This window comes from Sinohyriopsis cumingii, chromosome 19, assembly GCF_028554795.1.
Source record: "Sinohyriopsis cumingii isolate HCF-2022 chromosome 19, ASM2855479v2, whole genome shotgun sequence".
Taxonomy (NCBI): domain Eukaryota; kingdom Metazoa; phylum Mollusca; class Bivalvia; order Unionida; family Unionidae; genus Sinohyriopsis; species Sinohyriopsis cumingii.
This window is the reverse complement of record NC_142979.1, coordinates 29394077-29415092: the sequence shown is the minus strand read 5'-3', so window position 1 is coordinate 29415092 and position 21016 is coordinate 29394077. Positions and strand designations below refer to the sequence as shown.

The window sequence follows — 21016 nt, the reverse complement described above, 5'->3', positions numbered from 1 at the left end:
CAAATGATAGAAAGAGAACAATGATGTCCAACTATTCCATCAAACACAAATGATAGAAAGAGAACAATGATGTCCAACTATTCTATTAAAAACAAATGATAGAAAGGGAACAATGATGTCTAACTACTCCATCAAACACAAAAGATAGAAAGAAAACAATGATGTCCAACTATTATATTAAACACAAATGATAAAAAGAGAACAATGATATATAACTATTCCATCAAATACAAATGATAAAAATAGAAGGATAATGTCTCACTATTCTATTAAACACAAATAATATAAAGAGAACACTGATATCTAACTATTCTATTAAATACAAATGATAGAAAGAGAACAATGATGGTAAGCTATTCTATTAAACACAAATGATAAAAAGAGAAGCATAATGTCTCACTATTATATGAAACACAAATGACAGAAAGAGAACAATGATGTCCAACTATTCTATTAAACACAAATGATAGAAAGAGAACAATGATGTTCAACTATTATATTAAACACAAATGATAGAAAGAGAACAATGATGATCAACTGTTCTATTAAATACAAATGATAGGAAGAGAACAATGATGTCCAATTATTATATTAAACACAAATGATAGAAAGAGAACAATGATGATCAACTGTTCTATTAAATACAAATGATAGGAAGAGAACAATGATGTCCAATTATTATATTAAACACAAATGATAGAAAGAGAACAATGATGATCAACTGTTCTATTAAATACAAATGATAGGAAGAGAACAATGATGTCCAATTATTGTATCAAAGACAAATGATAAAAAGAGAAGGATAATGCCTAAATACTGTCATTATGTACCTCTAAAGCTGATAGATCATTTATTGTAAAGATGACAAATTCCTGATAAGGCCTGTATGCAGTGTAAATATATCAAGAAATTGGCACTATAAATAATCTTATATGATATCAAACAAAAAATGGGAAACAATTAGTAAATGAATTCCTACTGCAGACGCTTTGCACACATGACACTAAGTTATTTGTCTCGGATAAGTAAACATCACTGTTACAATCATTCACCAGGAAAGAAATATACACACTGGGAAATGCTGTATGCAGAATGGTAATCATACTAAAATTACAACAAAAATACATGGCAATTTCCGTGAAAATCAGGTACAAGTTTACATCATAAAGATGCAGAGATACTGCTTACGATCGAACACATCCAACATCTAAGTGATACATGACTATTTAACCAATCTGAGCGAAATCAAAATCTTATCAGGAATAAAATCACATGAGTGTTTACAACTTCAGCAATCAGATGCAAAATCATTTAAATATTCATGGGATTTCGTTCACAGTCAGACTAAAATTGGTTACTTAAGCCTATTAACCAAGTTTGATGAAAATCACAAAAAACAGCCTATATTTTAGTACTTTGCAAATCAGATCAGATAATTAATTCATTCATGACATGTTAAAACTCTTCCAACATGATCATGATATTAGCCATATTAAGAAGGTTTATCAGCGTAGGGTCCGACATACAGTGCCTAGAATGGTAACAAGCACAGCCAATCAGATGCAGGATCAACTCATTAATATGCACTGATGTTACTCATTATTGAACTTAACTGTCCAACATACCGACATAACTCATATTCCAAGTCTGGTCAGAATCAGATCTGAATATGGCCTTCCAAGTGGTAACAACTGCCGACAGACAGACAGATCATGAATGGATAACAGATGAAGGCCATACCATAAGCTCCCTTACTCTGAAGGTCATGTGACCTATAAAAAAATCTTGGGTCACTTAAAGACTTACTCCTAAACATCTCCACTTAAGGCAAATATCATGAATAAGCAAGAAGATCAAGTGGGCATGATATTGCTCACCTGGATGGTATTGAAACTGTAGGGGGAATGAAAGAAAATGTTGAAATGTTGGTGTCATTTTCCTAGACCATACAATCACTTTCTCTATATAAAAAGGTCAAGTCATTCGTACAACCAGAATTGACCACTGTATCTCTCCCTTAACACTGGGGAAATGACCCTGGTGCATATCTCAAACACTGTTTATATCCCCCACCTATAAAGTGCATTCATTTATTTGGCAGTACAAGGATAGGTTATGTGTGCTGACTGCATGGAGTCTGGGGTCTGTCATTACCCAATATAGCCCTTTGAATCACAATCCAAAACCCATTTGGAATCCAAGCCAAGGAAGCTACTGTGGTTCAGTGATTAAGGCACTGGACTTGTGATAAAATGGTTGCATGTTTGATTAACACAATTCATCAGCTAGTACCGACTAACAAATTTCTCAGAAATGTTTTGAAGTCATGGGGTTTTTTGTTTGCTCTTTGTACCTAAACCGGAAATTGTTTCAAAAAAAATTCATATTTGGTTATATTTTTTATTATATTAAGAGTTATAATACAAAACAGGCATTTAAAATAATTATGAATAAGGGCAATGAATATGTGTAATGACTGAAAACAGTGCACAATATATGTGACAACATACAAACAACAATAGGTCTGACATTTTAACATGGCAATGATAACAAATTTCAAACTGTCTAACCAACATATAAAACTTCAAAATTTTCAAGAATTATAACTGTAAAGTTTTAAGCAATCATTCTTTGTAAAGAGATTTATAAACTCAGACATGTTTCAAATAAATATATTCTTAAAATAACTTGTTTTTGCACAAAACAGATGAAGTAATGTGTGTATGAGTGTGTGTGTGATTTAGATTTTTAACGTAGCTTTAACAATTCTTCAGTCATGTCACTATGATGTCTGCAATGTGGCAGTTTATAGTGATGTCTAGCACTGGGGCATCATGTCACAGACATGTAACATGATGTCCCACCCAGTCACATTATCCTGACACCAGGCCAACCAGTCCTAACATTAACCTCTTAATACTGAGCTCTGAGCAAGGCAGTTACAATAAAAAACGTACCATTTTTGTAAGTCTTTGGTATGACTTGGCCAGGGATCAAACCCACAACCTCCCACATCTGAGGCAGACACTCTAACCACTAGGCCACCAGAGCGGTCTGACGAAGTAATGTCGTACTTACATGTAAATACCTTTACTGGTGTGAATCAAACACCTTTATTTGTTAAGCATAGAGGTTATACTGCATTATTAGTAAATATTCACATAGCTTTTTGCCTTTATAACAAAATCTCCAACCACAATATTGTATTAAATGACTGGTATTTTACAAACTAATGTAAATATAATATATACAATTTATCAAAATATCACCTAAGAGTTTTACTAGTCATATATATTTTTATATGTTCCTTAGTGTGACTATAAATCATTCATTTTAGTTTGAAAGGTGTACAATTTTGTAATTTTTATATCTTTCTCTATCGTAAATTGTGCATTCTGTATTCTAATTTTCCCTACAAGGTGAAGAAATCTGCATAACCCAAAACCTGTGATTCTAAATAGTCATATTATGAGTTACTTCCCTTGCTTTCTAATTAAAAACACAACCAAACAAAAACAAACAACAACAACAACAAAATGCTGGCAAATATTTGCATCCACTAAATTATATGTATATGTGGTTTCAATATGAAATGGTTAGAACTAAATTTATTGACACTTAACAAGTATACTAAACAATAATACATAAAACTGAATAAAAATCTGTTTAGAAATAGAACCTCAAAGCTCAGTCTGATGCAAAATTACCAAATCTGATAAAAATAAATAACTATACCAAATCCATTACTAATTAGAAATAAGGCTTCTAGAGTGGTGATCCAATATCACCTCATTAATATGCGTGGATGTTGCCCACAAACAAAATCATCTCAGATCTTGTTGATATATATGATTTTTAAAAAATATGATAAAAACATTTTTCAGAAATATTGCCTATGGTGTGAACATGAGCTCAGTCAGATGTAAGACTATCTCACTGATATGTGTAGATATCACTCATTATCAAACTCATCTGCTATCTTGATGATACAGTCAGATGTAATTCCATCTCACTGATGTGTGTAGATATCACTCATTATCAAACTCATCTGCTATCTTGATGATACCATCAAATGTAAGACCATCTCACTGATATGTGTAGATATCACTCATTATCAAACTCATCTGCTATCTTGATGATACAGTCAGATGTAAGACCATCTCACTGATGTGTGTAGATATCACTCATTATCAAACTCATCTGCTATCTTGATGATACAGGCTTACTGGTACAAACAGTGTCTCTTAAATCCTACAAGAAATATGGTCTCCATAGTGTTCACAAACTTAGCCAATCAGATTAAAGATCACCTCACTACCATAAGTGAATGTTGCTCATAACTGAAAGCATCAAAGTATCCTGATGTTATAATTTGTTTGCACTAAATCTGATCATAGATCTATAATTTCAATCGAAGCTCCTTTCGATTTATAATTTGATCCATATAAAATCTGTCCAGTTATTGTTCTTACTGTCTCTAGAGTGTTCACAAGTTAAACCAATCAAATACAAGATCAACTTATTCATATATATGGCTTTTACTTATAATCTGATATCTTGAAGATATAAACTTAGTCAAAATCTGATCTGAAATGAATCCTCTGGTGTCTTTATACTTCGTAAGCAAGTGTTGATAGATGGATGGATGGATGATGGACACAGCATCATAACAATAGCTCACTTCGCTTTTGAAGCTTGCACACAAATGCAGAAATATAATAAAAATGTTTATGTTCATCTTGGAGAATTTTTCCTCCAGTCACGCTGTAGTTCTTACTTTCCTCATTAAATCAGGACTTATCAGATATTAGGGTTTCCAAGGCTCATAAACAAAAGGGTATGGGTTCAAATTCTCCAAGTTGTAAACTGTTGTATCCCTTGGCAAAAGGATTTTTTTTCTCCTTGCCATAGCTCTCTATAACAAAATGGCAAAACAATCGATCCTCGTTACATCACATCAAAAATACAAAGAGTAGTCAGCAAATGATAGTATTTTAGCATCATTAGGCATCTGCAAATCTAGTATATCCAGCACAATTGCACTAAAGAATATTTGATAATTATTTTAGTCTTGAATTTGCAAAATAAGTCATGGGAAAATACTGTAAGCACTGCCAATATTTGTATCAATTACATTCTGAATATAATGTTATAATGTTCACGATGTAAAAATGACATTATGCTAAGCTACTGAGAAAATCATCAAAGCATCTCATCAGTTTTTTTCTCCATGCCCTGGTTGGACTTTCCACTTCCTAGTGATGATGACAACCAAAACAAACTGGGTACTCCAGGCTACAAATTAATTAACTATATAACTATTAATTAATTATGAACTATATAGGGGGCACTCACCAGTTATTATGCACTTTTGTGAGAGTGGCTTATGTAAGGTGAAGTTGTTTGCATTTAAAACATGCACATTGGAGAGAATGTTGACATACCTCTATGCTACATTAATGTAATGTGGCTGACATTTCTTTGGATACTGTACTTTTGGAAATTGTACACGATATAAGCACAATGCTAACTAAAATGACTGCTCCCTTGTGCTCAAATAATCAACCCGAATTAGTCTAAAGTACACTATCCGTAGCAGCTATTAAAATAGGGAAAATTAATTTTGCCAGACTAGACAATACCAGCTTCTGAAAGTGTAATGAATGAATTACCAAATATATAAAAGTTTAAAAATGTTATTGGCTCTTTTTTTATACAATTTACCTCTGAAGTTCAGGAAGTGACAATGGCCAAGTGGAGCTAGTACTTTTTTGAAAGGTGCACATCTGGAGTAAGGCCAAGCTGTATACTCTATAACCCATATTACACCCCTCAATCATACACCAAAATAAAGGGAATTAAAGGGTCTTTGAATTATACCTAGGATATACAAGATCTTTTTTAAATAGCAGGTATAACCAGTGAGGAAAGCCGGGGAAATTCTTTTTCTTTAAAATTCTAACCCTATGCAAAATACAAAACAGTAGAGCACTACCATACATACAGTGCATTGTACTCTAAACTGAATTCTAAACTTCTACATAAATAATATTTTTGCAACTTAGTTTCAGGAAAATGTCATGCTTGTGAAAATTTTAATATGTACAGTTATTGTATCAAACCAGTATCAGTTTAGAAACTGACTGCGAAATCTTGTTATCAATGAATGAATCGTATCCAAGCACATCATATCCTTATCCAACTGGCAATCCTTGCCATTCTGCAACATGTCCTTACTAAGGAACAGTGGTCTTTAGTCCTCTCAATATATTTTAATTTTCTCTCTCTCAAAGACAACAGTACATACAATATTATTTATGGAGTAGTATGACAAAGGGGATTCGAGACCATCTTACCAGTTTTTGGTTCCCAGGCATGGAAATAACCAGCAAAGACAACAAAGATCGTAACGATTAGATAAATACCTTTGCCATTAATATAAAGCTAGCATCCACACCCATCAACCCTGAACAGAAATATGGAAAAATCACAATGATGCTGAAGAAAGATAGCTGGCCCTATGTGATGATCCCCATGATATGCTGAACAATGAAGAAACAGAGACCACAGCTGACATATATTAGGATGAGTACGAACAGTCATTTACCATTTATGTATACCAACATAAAAGGATGTTTTAAGTTGGTGTGATATTTGGCAATGGAAAATTCGGGGTAATTTAGTGTTATATTTGGCAATGGAAAATTAGGGATAATTTGGTACGATATTTGGCAATGGAAAATTAGGGGTAATTTGGTGTGATATTTGACAATGGAAAATTAGGGGTAATTTGGTGTGATATTTGGCAATGGAAAATTAGGGGTAATTTGGTACGATATTTGGCAATGGAAAATTAAGGATTATTTGGTGTATTATTTGACAGTGGAACATTAGGGGTAATTTGGAATAATAACTACTTGAGGAAACGTTTCTTGAGGAAAGACCTAATATTCAGTTTAGTAGAACCTGGTGTAACACAATGCATCACCATCTACAAAAAGTATTGTATATATATTGGCTGTAAAATTGCTTACTATCCTATGGATTAATCTGAGTCTTCTCTAATACCTAAGCTGGTGAAAAAGGAAAGAAGAGAAAACCAATACAGTCAAGAGAATGAAGAAAGCTAGAATTCAATTAGAAACTAAAGTTTCTGGATATATATGTGAAGTTCAAAAGCACTGGGATGCAAACTGATAGAAAGGTTTATGTCATGGAAAACAAAAACTCTGTAACAATGGTTACTGGGATGAAAGAATTGTGAATACAATATAAAGACTGACAAACAGACAACCTACCAAATATAACATGATAACGCAGTTGCAACCCTCTTTTATTCCAATGCACAATACTTCCTGTAACAGAGTGCATCCATTTTGCCAACATGCAGAACAAATGTCGACCACAACTCATCCCAAACACACAAGCTCAAAATCACAAACAATGATGGTAACAAAAAAGATCTCTATAAGGAGAAACAGTGCTTACATCAAAAACTGTTGTGCAAATATTTCTTTTTCAAGTGGAAAAATGTTGTCCTACTATATATATAGACAACATAGTACAAAACAAATGCCAACATTCAAGCAATGTTTGTCTGTATCTGTATCCAAGTGGAAAATAGCATTGCAGTCTATATATTACACAAGAATACATAGGGACCTAAGTCAACTATCCAGCCATAATCGAAGGGATGACCACACCAATGAAGGAAACATATTTATCAATGATACCTATGAGTTTGGATATCATGGCCAAAGTGACATCGTCTGGGTGCATAGAAAACTGCTGAGTACATCTGGTGAAAACTGGTCATTGATGCAATACAAGTGGTACTAACAAAACACCAAAACATGCTGATACGCATCAGAACTGACCTCACTCTATATCATGACAAAGATTATGTAATCTATTTCTCGCATGAGCAAAGGAGAAATTGCCAAGACCATCTGCAAAATCAAACACCAAACCAACCAAAAAGCATACAGCACTTGGGAACAAGTTTCTCAAGAGTGTTGGTTTCATAATGATTGCTCGTACATTTGCCCAATGTGGTTAATGAATGCAAAGAGATGGAATGAAGTCATCAGAACAATACTGGATAAAACTAACATCATTGGCTACCACATACTCTTGTATGCATGAGCATGTTTATGTATCCAGATGTCCAGGTATGCAGTAGCACTAGGATCAAAGTGTCTCTCTAGAAAAGGTATGGAAGTTAAAGACAGCCTGAGAAGTAACTGATAATGTCTTGGAATTGATTTGGATCCCACTGATGGACTGTTCATGGTACAACCACCAGGCAGACAATTGAGCGATCTGGTAAAAGTCTTTTTATTCTAGCAAACCAATGAAGAAAAAAGCTATGTTGTGTGGTATGTGCACCAGAAGACACACCATGGGTGAAACAGATGCAAGCTGTAGCTGAGGTGTCATGGGTTGGAAAAAGAAAGCAGGATGCAACTGCACTGTATGGTTCTTGGTGGCTCGTTGGCTGGTTGTCAAAGTTTTCATTCCCCAAACAATTTTTTCTCCCCTATAGCTGGTGTTGCAGGTAGCTCAGGCAAAATAATTTAATTATAACTTCTCACTGCAATACAAAGTAGTCTCAGTAAAACCAGTTAACTAAACTTGGTGGCCATCAAAGATAAAACAATTATTGTTTTTTAGTACAGGGTTCATACAGGTTTATGTATAAAACAATTAAGGACAATTCAAGTATATTTCAAGGACAGAACCCAGATTCTCAAGGAGTAACAGAGAATAATGATATAAGCTAAACTGCCTCTAAAACTGGAAAAGAAAAAGAATCAGACAAAGTAACTGTACCTGAAAGGCAGCTATATATTTGCCATTACTTCAATGGAAGTATAAGTCATATAAACTATTTTATAAGTACTTCAATCCAAACTGATATGGTGTATAACACTAGCACCACAGAAAATAACAACAAAAAACAAACAAAAAACTCATAGTCTTAAGAGTAAAAAAGAAAAGAAAAAAGTTGGGAAAAAACTTCTTAGATGGAAATCTGTATGCTTGCAGGGATGGTCCTGGTTTTTAAAAAGCTGTCGCCAAAAAAATCGCCAACCTCAATATTTTGTCGCCAATTTTCGCCAGAACAAGTAGTGTACATTTTTTCAAGTGTTAATTTAGTCTATTAATGTAACAGGCAATGAAAATTACAAAAGATGGGTTAGTTAATACTCTAATTACAACAAACATTAACAAAATGTTACAAAGTGTTACATGAAGATCCGTCGCGATTTTAGGGCTGCCCACTTGTTGGATGCAGTTTCAAAGTCTAATTTTTCACATCTGTACATGCTGATTCTCATTAAATTCTCTCGAGATGAGATGCAGAGTTTATTTCTGATGTCAGTTTTTATGAGGTTCATCTTACTGAATCCACGTTCACAGTCTACAGTGCTGACAGGTGACACCAGTAGTCTCTCAGCAGCCCCCCCCCCCTTATGGCTAGCTTCACAAAGCTTGTAGTGAATTGCTTCCTAAATCCCAAGAATGATCACTGAATGCTGTATAAATTTTCTCGACAAGCAAAATAGGATCTCCATTCCCACGAATGAAACTTACATGAGTCAACACCTGGCAATATTGGACCGTATATATAAGCATAAATTCACACCCAATTTAGGGATTTTTTCACTACTGTATTTTGAGAAATAAATAATTATTATTAATTATGCAAAACTGTTTTTTTTTGCTATTTCTTGTTGCGGAGTTTAAGTCTCTGCAGCCGTAACACGGATTGATGGCAAAAGGAAAAGATCAATGAGTAAAATGCTGTACTGGCAACAGATATAATTGTGATTGAGATTTTTTCCATTTGCTTTGTATTTATACGCAGTAGTCGGTACTTCAAAGGTTATCAGTTTTCTATGAAGGTTCAACAAAACTATTGTATTGGTATAGGTAAAAAAAAACAAAAAAACAACAGAAGGATTAGCCATTCAATTAATTGTATCTGTTCTATTCGCGTCTTCAGAAGTCGGTCAGTTGCAGGTATAGTTCGGTAGCATGATTGACTGTAACACAGCATACAGTACTCAGCCCAGATGTCAGCATAAGCAGATTATGATGTAACAATGCACTGTAAAGATGGGGTTGTCAATACGAACAAAGGATCGTTTGTGTAACAGATCGATTCCAATGCATTGCTTAGTCAAGTTTGTGGCTTCCTTCATTCTCCCTTTTAATTTATCCAGTCCAAATCCATGATTGTATGTACAAATTAAATAACCAGAAAGTCTGTTGCCAAAAAAATTGCCAGATGGGATATTTTTGTTGCCAGTAGTAAAAACAAATCGCAATTTGCGACATTGGCGAAGCCCAGGACGATCCCTGGCTTGTTAGTGCTTTTGTCACTTTTCTGATGTCAATCTCTATTTTATATTCCTTCCTTTCAAGCCATGTTTTGTGAAAGCAGTAAGAACCCCATTTATAGTGATGAATCATGACTGATAAGTCACTTTCTTTACTTGCTCACCCTTTAAAAACAGCTGATTAACACTTGATATAGGGGTCCCCGAGTGGCCAAGTGGTCTAAAGCACTCTCTGTTTGGATCACTGCCATCTCACCTCTGTCCGTGTGGGTTCAAGTCTAGGATTCAGCCAATGTGGGTATGTGAGAAAGCTTGCTTCTCGTGGGTCGGTGGTTCTTCTCAGGCTTTTCCTGGGTTCTTCCTCCACCATTAATACTGGCTGCCATGCATAGTCTATCGTGTGCTGAAAAATGGTGTTAAACCCCACAATAACAACGACAACAACACTTGATATACCCTTTATGAAGTAAAGAAACTGTACTGCCAGAGTTTATTTTCCAGAATGTTTTAAAAGGGATACCATTGATATGCAATTAGCAGAAGAGACATTCACTCGCTGTTCACTTAAAACTTTCAACTCCAACATTTTTCAAAATATGAACAATAAAAAAATATAAATGCACAAACAAAATGCTGGTTCAAATAGATTATTTTGCTTTAATTTTCATAACATTCAAATATATTCAAGAACACACTCAACATCTGGTCATTATTCAAGAATATTCAAGGACAGGGAAAAGGATTTTAAAACCCAAAGATATTCAAGATGCATACAGGTCCTGGAGTATGATGTGGAACTGGGACACTAACAACCCAAAACAGTTAACTGATTTACAGTCAGTAACATTAGAGTAAACAGTTGCCAGTGTATACTGATCTGTAAGTAAGCACATAGAGCTGCAGCTCCCAACCCATAACAACATCCACATGGGCTAAAAACACAGAAAAACGTGTGCAAAAATCCTCGGTGAAGAAAAAGTCAGAAGGGGTTTCAGGCCTGGGAACTGAAAACAGGTAAAGCAGTCTTAAATCCCCATTATCACACTACTCCTGGTATTCCTATTTTCAGGAAGTTCATGGTTACTACAAATGCAAATTAATTGAACCCTTTTCCAAGTCCACAAATTTAAATAACAACAAAAACAAAAAATTTGCAAAAATTTATAAAGATATCTCAGTGGGCCTGAAACTGCTCTCCAGGCCGACAACAACCTAATAGTAGAATACAAGAACAGTTGGCCTTGAAATCAATTATCAAAAGAATACTTTATGTAGAAATTTCTTCCAATACTGTTAACTGCAACTTTTTCAAGGATTCTCTATTCTGGGGCATTTTTCATCCACATTTAATGGCATTATCAGCTTCATTTCTCCAATAATTTAAGGCCTCTAATAGAGTTTTCTCTCAAAGCTAGTCAAATTTTTTTTTGTAATTTTTTATATAAAGCTGTTTAAATATTTTTCTCTGTTTAGTAACCTGACCATATTTAATGGTGGACTGGCTAGAACTGAATACAGATAAACTGGAGCTTATCAATACTGCATGCACATATGACAAAGTTCAATAAGAAATTTTATAATTCCAATAAATAATCTATTTACCATAGAAATCATGTTCAGTATAGGAAATAAATCAATAAAACATGTTTTTCACATTCAATCAAACAGTAGGTAAACAAAACTGTCTACGTAAAACATCATGCCTTAGTGTTTGTTTTGCATCAGTCCACACAAACAATGATGCATCCAGTGTATTCCCATATCCTTGATAATGAATCATTTCAGTATAATATGGCTTAAGTGGCAAACACGGGAACAATTTACAGGCGGACATGCCTGATTAGTATTATAAAAGTATTGGAAATACACATGCCTCATTAGTACTGTAACTGTATTGGCAATACAAATCACAAATCAGAAGTAGCATATCAAATGCATCGTACTGGAACTGAACTGCCTATACCCAGACCTAGGATTGGTATCATTTGTATCAACTTCAAAGCCCATGATGCCATAGTGGTTTCTTACAAATTTGGTCAAATTCTGTTCTGGATTTTTTAGGGTAATGTTTTAGGGTTTTGTTGTTGTTTTTGTATAAATTTCATTTTTAATAACAGAATCATTATTTGATGGTATATCAGCATCATTGATATAAATATGAATGCCCTTGATGACAGGATATTTTCTGTTAAATTTTGACAAATTCTGATCAGCTGTATTTGAGAATAAGTTAATATAAAGGCATTTCTATTTTCAGTAACTGAAGTCATATTTGAGAATCATTTGTACACCTTTGGTTTAAAACGCCTTTCATGCCAAGAAGCTCTCTGTCAGATGTAGCCAAATTCTGTCAAAAAGTTTCGAAGAAGTCATTTCAAGTTCTCGCTACTATTAGTGACAGTGACCTTCATTTGTATAAATGTGAATGCCCTTCATGCCAGAATGTTTTTGTCAAATTTGTTTGAATTCTGTTGATAGATTTTGAATAGTAATTTTTAAATATTTCACTGATTTTAGTACATGTATTGGCAGCAATATTTGATGGCAAATAGGCGCCATTTGTACAAATTTGATAGCCCTTTTGTGCCAGGATGCCCTCAATTTAATTTGGTCAAATTTTTTTAGTGTCTTTCGAGAAAATGTCATTTAAAGATTTTTTATTTTTAGTAAAGGTGGCCATATTGGAAAGTGGGCTGGTTTTATCTGTACACAATTGACAGAGACTAACACCAGGATGCAACTGACTGAATTATGTCAAGTAGCTTTTGAGAAAAAGGTGACAAAATACAACACACGAAGGACCATACCTTAAACTCAACATGGCCTTATCACCAATTGAATTCAAAATGAATTCTCAGAAAATTCTAATCATTTTCCTAATATAGTTATTGCCAGTTTTCTTTCAACTTGCTTCTAAGGTTGTAACCAATATTTCTGACTTTTATTTGTGCTGACTTTTCAACAATATTTTTTTTCCCCTCTTTTATACCAAGCCTGCAAAACCATGCTGAGTAAATGGCTATTCCAAAGCTATTGGCAATGTTAAAGCTTTCTAAGACAAATTTCAACCATAATTTATGCATGCAAAGACACCACATTTGACATACTTTTACAGTCTTCCTGCTAAGTATAGGTGAGACATCAGTAACTCTTCCCCAGTAGTGTTAATGCATTTTCACATATTTTCTGAAATAATGCACAGACAGCAAACATGTTACTTGCAATTAATTCAGATATAAATACTTATTGCTGGTTCAAGGTGGTCACAGTAAACTATTTGTTATGCTCCAGTAAGGACATGAACTTGTTGCATTCTCCTCTACTTTTCAAACACGGATTCATGTACAGTCTTGCAGTCAATAAACATGATAAATAGGTCACAATTACCTACTTTCACCTTACTGTCTTTAAGTGACTGTGTTGATGTGGATCTTACCAAAATGGAGAATTAACATTTTCAACATGAGAAATAACTAAATTGTGAAACTAGGTATTCCAAGTTTGTATCAAATAAGTTTTGTTCCACTACTCCTTCATAAGCTTACCCTAAGGTATGATTCTGAATGTTTCAATCTTACTTTGTTAAATAAGCAAAGTTGATGTGACATCTTGTGTAGTTTTCAAATAACAGGTTCATTTACCAATGTCTTCCCTTGAATGACAGAACTTGAATCTAATTGTTTTCAGTACATTCTTTTTACACATTTGGGGAAAATATCAACTTGCAAAACCCTACTAGAAATATTTATTTTCTTCATCATTAAATATTCTTATTCTTTACTGTAAGCTAGTAATTTTAGAGGAAGAAGGAACTTTAATACTTTTCTATCACAACCAGTTATAATTTTCAATTTAATGTTTAATAAATAAGTTTAGTGTATGTACATGTGATATGTTTGCTGTTATTTTTTTTTTCTTGCATTTTAATGGGCATGAAAATGAGATAATGATTCCATTCCCAAAAAATGAAATAAAATGAGAATGATAAAACAAAATCCCATAAAGTTATTTTGTTATATTTCAGAGAAGGAACTTCTTTAAAACATCATCTCCAAAGAAAATATTAAGAGTTATAAATTACTAGTGATCTGAAATGGAACCTTCACACTCAAGAACTATACACCAGGGCAAATTGTACTTTAGAACTATAAAGACCTAACTTATCATCTTGCCCATAAAATGTCACAAAATTTTCTTGCCAAGGATTAGAATTTTTAGAATGTGCTTGTAAAAATGTTGATCCTGTCACAGTATTACAGAATGAACATGAAAAAATCCAAAAGTAAGCAACCAGATTAATTACATCCAAATATAACAACACACCAGAAGAATGTCCTCAACACTGAATAGGTTGTCTTGAAAGATATGGCATACTAATGGTAAAAGGTACCAAAGATGACAATAATGACCCAAAGGGGTTTTGGTGCTCCAAGACCACTGGTGCCTGTGGTTTTGATGCCCAATGATCTATATTGCCCTGGGAAAACCACCCCATCTGTCCTGACCACCCACCCTGTTAGCACAAAACTGCCTGAAGCCCTGAAATGAATATACATATATATTGTAATACAGATTGCTTTTTACAAAGGCTTTAAAAGAAACACTGCAAAATTCTCTGCAATAATTTCTCTAAGTCAAATAGTGCTAGTAGATATAACCTACAAGATTACTTGAACAGATTTAGATTTTTGGATCTTTTTACTGCAAGTGTTAATCACAGATGCTGAATCTTTGGAAAACCAAACTGATGCGCACTAAAATTTACATGCTCAATCTTTATTTTGATGCATGAATCTTATAATGATGTACCATCCAGCTAATCAAGATCACACAAGTCCATGTTCATATTTTTTAACCATTCATGGTTCCTAGACAGATAGCCTCATCAGACTAACAAGAACATGTTAGAGACAACCATTTTAATTTTAGGGATAATCTAGATCACTAGCTAAATTGCCCATCCTTGAATGGAATAAAAGAAGTTTAAAAAATTTAAAAAAAACTGAGATGAATGAGCTTAAAAGAAAATTTGAGCATAAAAATTAAAAAAAAGTAAAAAACATTTGGAATGCCACTGTGAGTTTCAATCTCAGGTCCCTTTGTTTGGCAAGTGGGACACAAAGAAAGAAAGATAAATGTGGGTGTTTATATATAAGTTAATTGTGACAAAATACCTGTGACTGGACATCCTGCAATAAATACTAGCAATGCAAGTCAGCAGTTGTTGTTGTTGTTGATGTGGGGTTTAACACCATTTTTCAGCACACGATAACTATACATGGCAGCCAGTGTTAATGGTGGAGGAAGAACCCGGGAAAACCCTGGAAAGAACCACCAACCCACGAGATGCTACTGGCAAGCTTTCTCACATACCCACATTGGCTGAATCTGAGACTCGAACCAGCGCAAGCAGAGGTGAGATGGCAGTGATCCATAAAGGATAGCACTTTAGACCACTCGGGGCCCCTCAAGTCATCAGAGGAGACACAAAAACATTAGTTTTTAAATGGGATGGATGATATCTTTCTTTCATTCAACCGTTATATTTACAAATATTTAAAATTTCTCGACATCATCTACATTTACATAATATCTGATTCATCTAAAATGAAGATGATATAAAAAAATAAATAAATACTTGCGAATAAAATGGTTGGATGCAGAAGAGATTTCCTCCATAGCCTTGCAAAAATAAAATGACTGTTCCCTAGTCTACTGTGTTATCAATATTACACTACAAGCTCGAAAGTTTTGTCTAATGGCAAATGAATCAAAGCCAAAGAAAGGTTCATTATTAGGTATGCATTTTTTGCTCAATTTATGTACTGTATATACTCACTTATAAGTCAATGTAAACTGTAAACAACAAAGATACTGATCTGCCATAACATAATGCATCTGCAGGTCAGGGTCAGTCTTCTTTCTTCTACTGATTACTTCTAGAAAACTACACAGACCCAGATCTGCTGATTCATTATGCATTGGCGGATCTTGGTCTATGCAGCTTAAAGTTGTAATGGTCTTTTAAGTGAGAGTATATGGTACTTAAAGGAGTGTTATAAATGATTTGCTGGATAACAATGGAAAATGGGGCACTCACAAAAAGGATGTGTCAAATCTCACAACCGCATTTTCCACAATTTAACATATATTTTGCGAGTAAGCTAGTGTCATATTCAAGCACCGTATGACTTGGATTGGTTTGGTTTTAACAGCAATTTAAGTTAAAAAATGACTATATCATAATCAGGAAATGGAAGCTAAGTTCATTTCCTACTGACACACCAAAGCAGCCGACCTGGTCTGGTCTGAGCACCTATCAAATGAGTGACATTAGATCAACAGCCCAACACTCTACAAATTGTGATACTGTTTATGAAAATTTGGGTAGAATATGTAACTGACATTAGCTATTCTCTCTCCATCTCTCTCATTTATTGTGACCTAATGTGAGAATAAATCTATATACAGAGTTATGAGAATGTTGAATCTGAAACATCTATTCCAGCTATATTATTTAATATTACTATGCTTTCATTATTAATGTAGTATTACTTTGATATGTTGTGGTCTGTGCAGTACTGTAATAATTTAAATGAAGAACAAATGTGAATATGTTTCTTAATACATGTACTAATGGGAAAACGGGCAAAATATATTCCATAAATCACTTTGCTTCTTCCAATTATGACCTATACTCTATAAAGCATAGAACAATAAAGTATTTGATGAAAAATGTTGTAGGAATATATATGGTTGTCTTTTCAAGTTGCAACCTATTAAATGCTGTAAAGGCTGCCAAAAGCATATAAACACAGCTAGATAAAGCTTGTGTGATTGGGCATACTATTGAGGTGTGAGGCACAAGACAGCTAATTTTGTTCCACTTTGTGGGGAAGGAAGAAATTATTTTAATGATGTTTTCTAAACAGCACTTATACTGTGCAGCAAAGAGAGAGGTGAAAAGTCTTCAAGGCACAAAGTGAGATGCCATTAAAATGTGCTGAAGTGCTTGTCAAAGGAAGTCAGCAGAAATGAAACAGTGTCACTTTTAAATGGCAAGAATATTTAAAAGATTTTTACTTCAGTGTGTAAGGGGCCCCCGAGTGGCCGAGTGGTCTAAAGCGCTCACCGTTCCGGATCACTGCCATCTCACCTCTGTCTGTGTGGGTTCAAGTCCAAGGCTAGCATGGGAATGTGGGAAAGCCTAACAGTAGCTTCTCATGGGTCAGTGGTTCTTCCCTGGGTTTTCCAGGTTTCTTCCTCCACCAGTTATACTGGCCGCCATGTATAGCCTATCTTGTGCTGAAAAATGGCGTTAAACCCTAGAACAACAACAACAACTTCAGTGTGTATGCTGTATGAGCAAACATTTGTTGCAGGATAGACAGAGAGCTGCGAGGTTACATGGGGTTGGGGGAGGAGAAATGTTTTCTAATGCAGACTGAATACACATTTCCAATGATCTTACAATGGTCTATCTCCCACATTGCAATGGATGAACACAGCATCCTCCGGAAGATGTGCCAAGTTCCTCCCAACAACTGGCTCTGCTGTAATACAAAATAAACAGAAACAAATGTCAATAAATTTAACTAAATTATAGTGTTGTTCTACATCTGCATTTAGGTTCTTATCAGTTCATTCAAGTATTTAGGACTGTATTTAGTATTTCTGTTTTTTATACACCGAGGAGCATAGTGTCGATCTATATCTCATCTCTATCTACATAATACAAGCATGAAGAGAAAAAGAGATGTGTAAACTGAGATGAATGAATTTTTTTTCATGTTAAAATTAACCACCAAGTTTCCTCCAACACAGGGAGACTGGGAGGTGCAACTCCACCAGAAAATTCTGAATGACATCATGATATCCAAGAGACTGGGAGGTGGGAGGGGCAACTCCACCAGAAAATTCTAAATAACATCATGATATCCAATGACCTTCAAGATAAGGTCATAAGGTTCTTCCCAAGCATTATAAATGTATATTCACAATAAGCTTTATTAAATAGTTATAGTTTGTTCCACAAAGCATCATGAATGATATCCGCATCTCGCTGAGTATTACCAAGAAAGTCTCGAAATTTAGATAAAGTTAGCAAATTCATTTTGTGTACAAATGATTCAAACATAATTCATTATGACATATAGTACAACACCATTCATTCAATAGATGGTGAAAAAGACTGGTCTGTGTTCATGTAATGTGCAATGTTCATCCTGAGTTCTGGAAGAGTCCAATTTTAATACTGCAAAAATAAAATAAAATGGAGGCAACTAAATTATGGCCAAATATAGCCAAATAGGAAAGCTGGTCACTCCTTCATAAACAAACTGACTCTTCCACGTGTCATGGTGGTATAAAAAATTTGGTGTAAACAGACCACCATGTTTTAAGCATATATTAAATGTTTTACTCCCTATGTTAATTGGGGCATTGTTAAAATATTTTTTGCATGAAACAAATTAGTTACTTGTAGCTCCATTTATTTAACGATGCTAACCTGAAAATTCATTGAGCTACAGAGATATTATACATAATACAGGACAAACTATAAATGTCAAATTGAAACACAAGCAAGATTTACTGCTTATAGAGCAAATGTAGGAAATGACCCATAAATCAGTAAATCCCCACATGAATCAGTAGTGTTGATATGTTTTTAATAATAATAATAATAATAATAATAATAATGAGAGACAGGGTGAGAGAACATGATGTTTATGAGGTGGGTGTGAGAAAAGCAGTATAATGTCTGTGTGTTCTAGCTTTTCTTAACTATCAAAACATTTGTAATGTTCTCATTATATCTGCCAGAATTGGATTTATGGTAACCAATATTCATTGTGAAATATTTGATTGCATTCTAAACTTCACATGTATTAATCTGATCAACAGAACATAGCCCATTTTTCAAGGCCAATTATATAACAATAATAATAATAATAATAATAGTAATATTAATAATAATAACAGAACATAGCCCATTTTTCAAGGCCAATTATGTAATCAAATGAAAAAGTATACAAGTGTTGTACCTGGAATTACTAGATGTGAACAGCAAAATTTGAAGCTAAGTTAGAATATGAATTCATGACAACTCATACCAAGATGATTTGGCCTAGGTGTCGAAAAAAAAAAACCAACGGCTATTCATTGCCACAATGCTTGTATCGTTGCTTAGAATTTAACTATCAGTCATACATATTGCTTAAAATAATAATAATAATAACAAATAATATTTTATAACGACATGTATGACTGACAGTCCAATTGTAAGTAACGATAAGAGCCCATTTGTTCTTTGCTCCCAAATCTAGAAGTAGATCGTACTTTTATTGACATTTCAGGAGTCAGAAAGAAAGAAAAAAGCAGAGTTCTATTTGTTGGTCTACTCTATGAACTTCAACAAAGAACGCTCAATTCAGTATTTAAAGGTAAGTAGTCATATGGTATCTGGACATACGTTTTACCCAGTCTGTCAAACATTAGTACCAATATCAGTAAACCTATCTCCTTCATCGATGAGCATGTCAATGCTACGACATCGTTGCCATATGAAACAGATTAAATGATTGATTGATTTTGAAAGAGAGAGAGAGAGAGAAGGGGGTATAACGGTACCAACTGTACAAGCCCAGGTGGGCGGAGCTTAAGGTGTAGGGATTGGGATAGCGAAGAACTCGACCCATGGAGAACTCGCCCTAGGAGAACTCATCCCAGGTGTCAAGAGAAGTCGCCCCATGGTGGTCGGAAAAGTCGCCCCACTTCACCTGGAGAAGTCACCCCAAGAATCATATATAGTAATGCCGAGATGTCGCCACATGGTTATTAACACTTTATTTATTGTTTTTCTTCAACTTAATAACTCATTATATCTATAAAATCTGCCATTTTTCAACTTTTCCATGTGTAGGATAATTTCTATTTTGGAAATATGTTTGTAATTTATTCAACAAATTTTGTAACTGACATTCATCTGAAATAATGCATCAGTATCTTTTGGACTGGCTATATGTTTCACAGTTTTTACATGACATGGGATCACATGAAGAATATTCCACATATTGGTGGATATTAGTTTCCTTGATATGAATATTTGTAGAGATTGTGTTATCAATATTTTGTATTACATTTATATCTAAAAATGAAACATGCATACTAGATGCAATATAAGTAAATTTAATCGTTGCGTGAAAATGATTTAGGTGATCAATACATTTTTTCAGTTCTTCAGTTGAATGCTTCAGATCATAAATATGTCATCTAAAAATCTGAACCAAAGAGATGGATTAAACTTTTCATTTTGAAGAAAATCTTTTTCTAATTTACCCATGAAAGTGAAGAGTATGTAGGAGTCATATTAATACCCACTGACGTACCCATTATCTGTATGTAATTCGTATTAATAAATTGAAAATAATTATTTTCCAAGACAAGTTTTATTATTTTACAAATATCTTCATTAGATAGTGTGCTATTATTAGGATTGTTATCAACAAAATATTTACACGCTTCAATACCATCTGCATGCAGAATGTTGGTATATAGTGATGTTACATCTAATGATATCAGGACTGACATTATCAGATAGATGTGGAAGAGTCTTCAACTTTTTAATGAAAGTAGTTGTATCTTTAATATATGAAGGAAGTGATTTCATT

General features: G+C 34.0%; 1 protein-coding gene across 1 annotated transcript in view; it reads right to left on the bottom strand.

The window, feature by feature from the left end:
- Positions 1-21016, bottom strand: part of LOC149775351 (thioredoxin domain-containing protein 17-like) — a 45521-nt gene that overhangs the window by 22867 nt on the left and 1638 nt on the right. The window contains exon 2 of the mRNA XM_089943957.1: positions 17818-17899. Within this exon, the coding sequence (XP_089800083.1) occupies positions 17818-17899 (82 nt within the window). The remainder of the gene's footprint in view (positions 1-17817; positions 17900-21016) is intronic.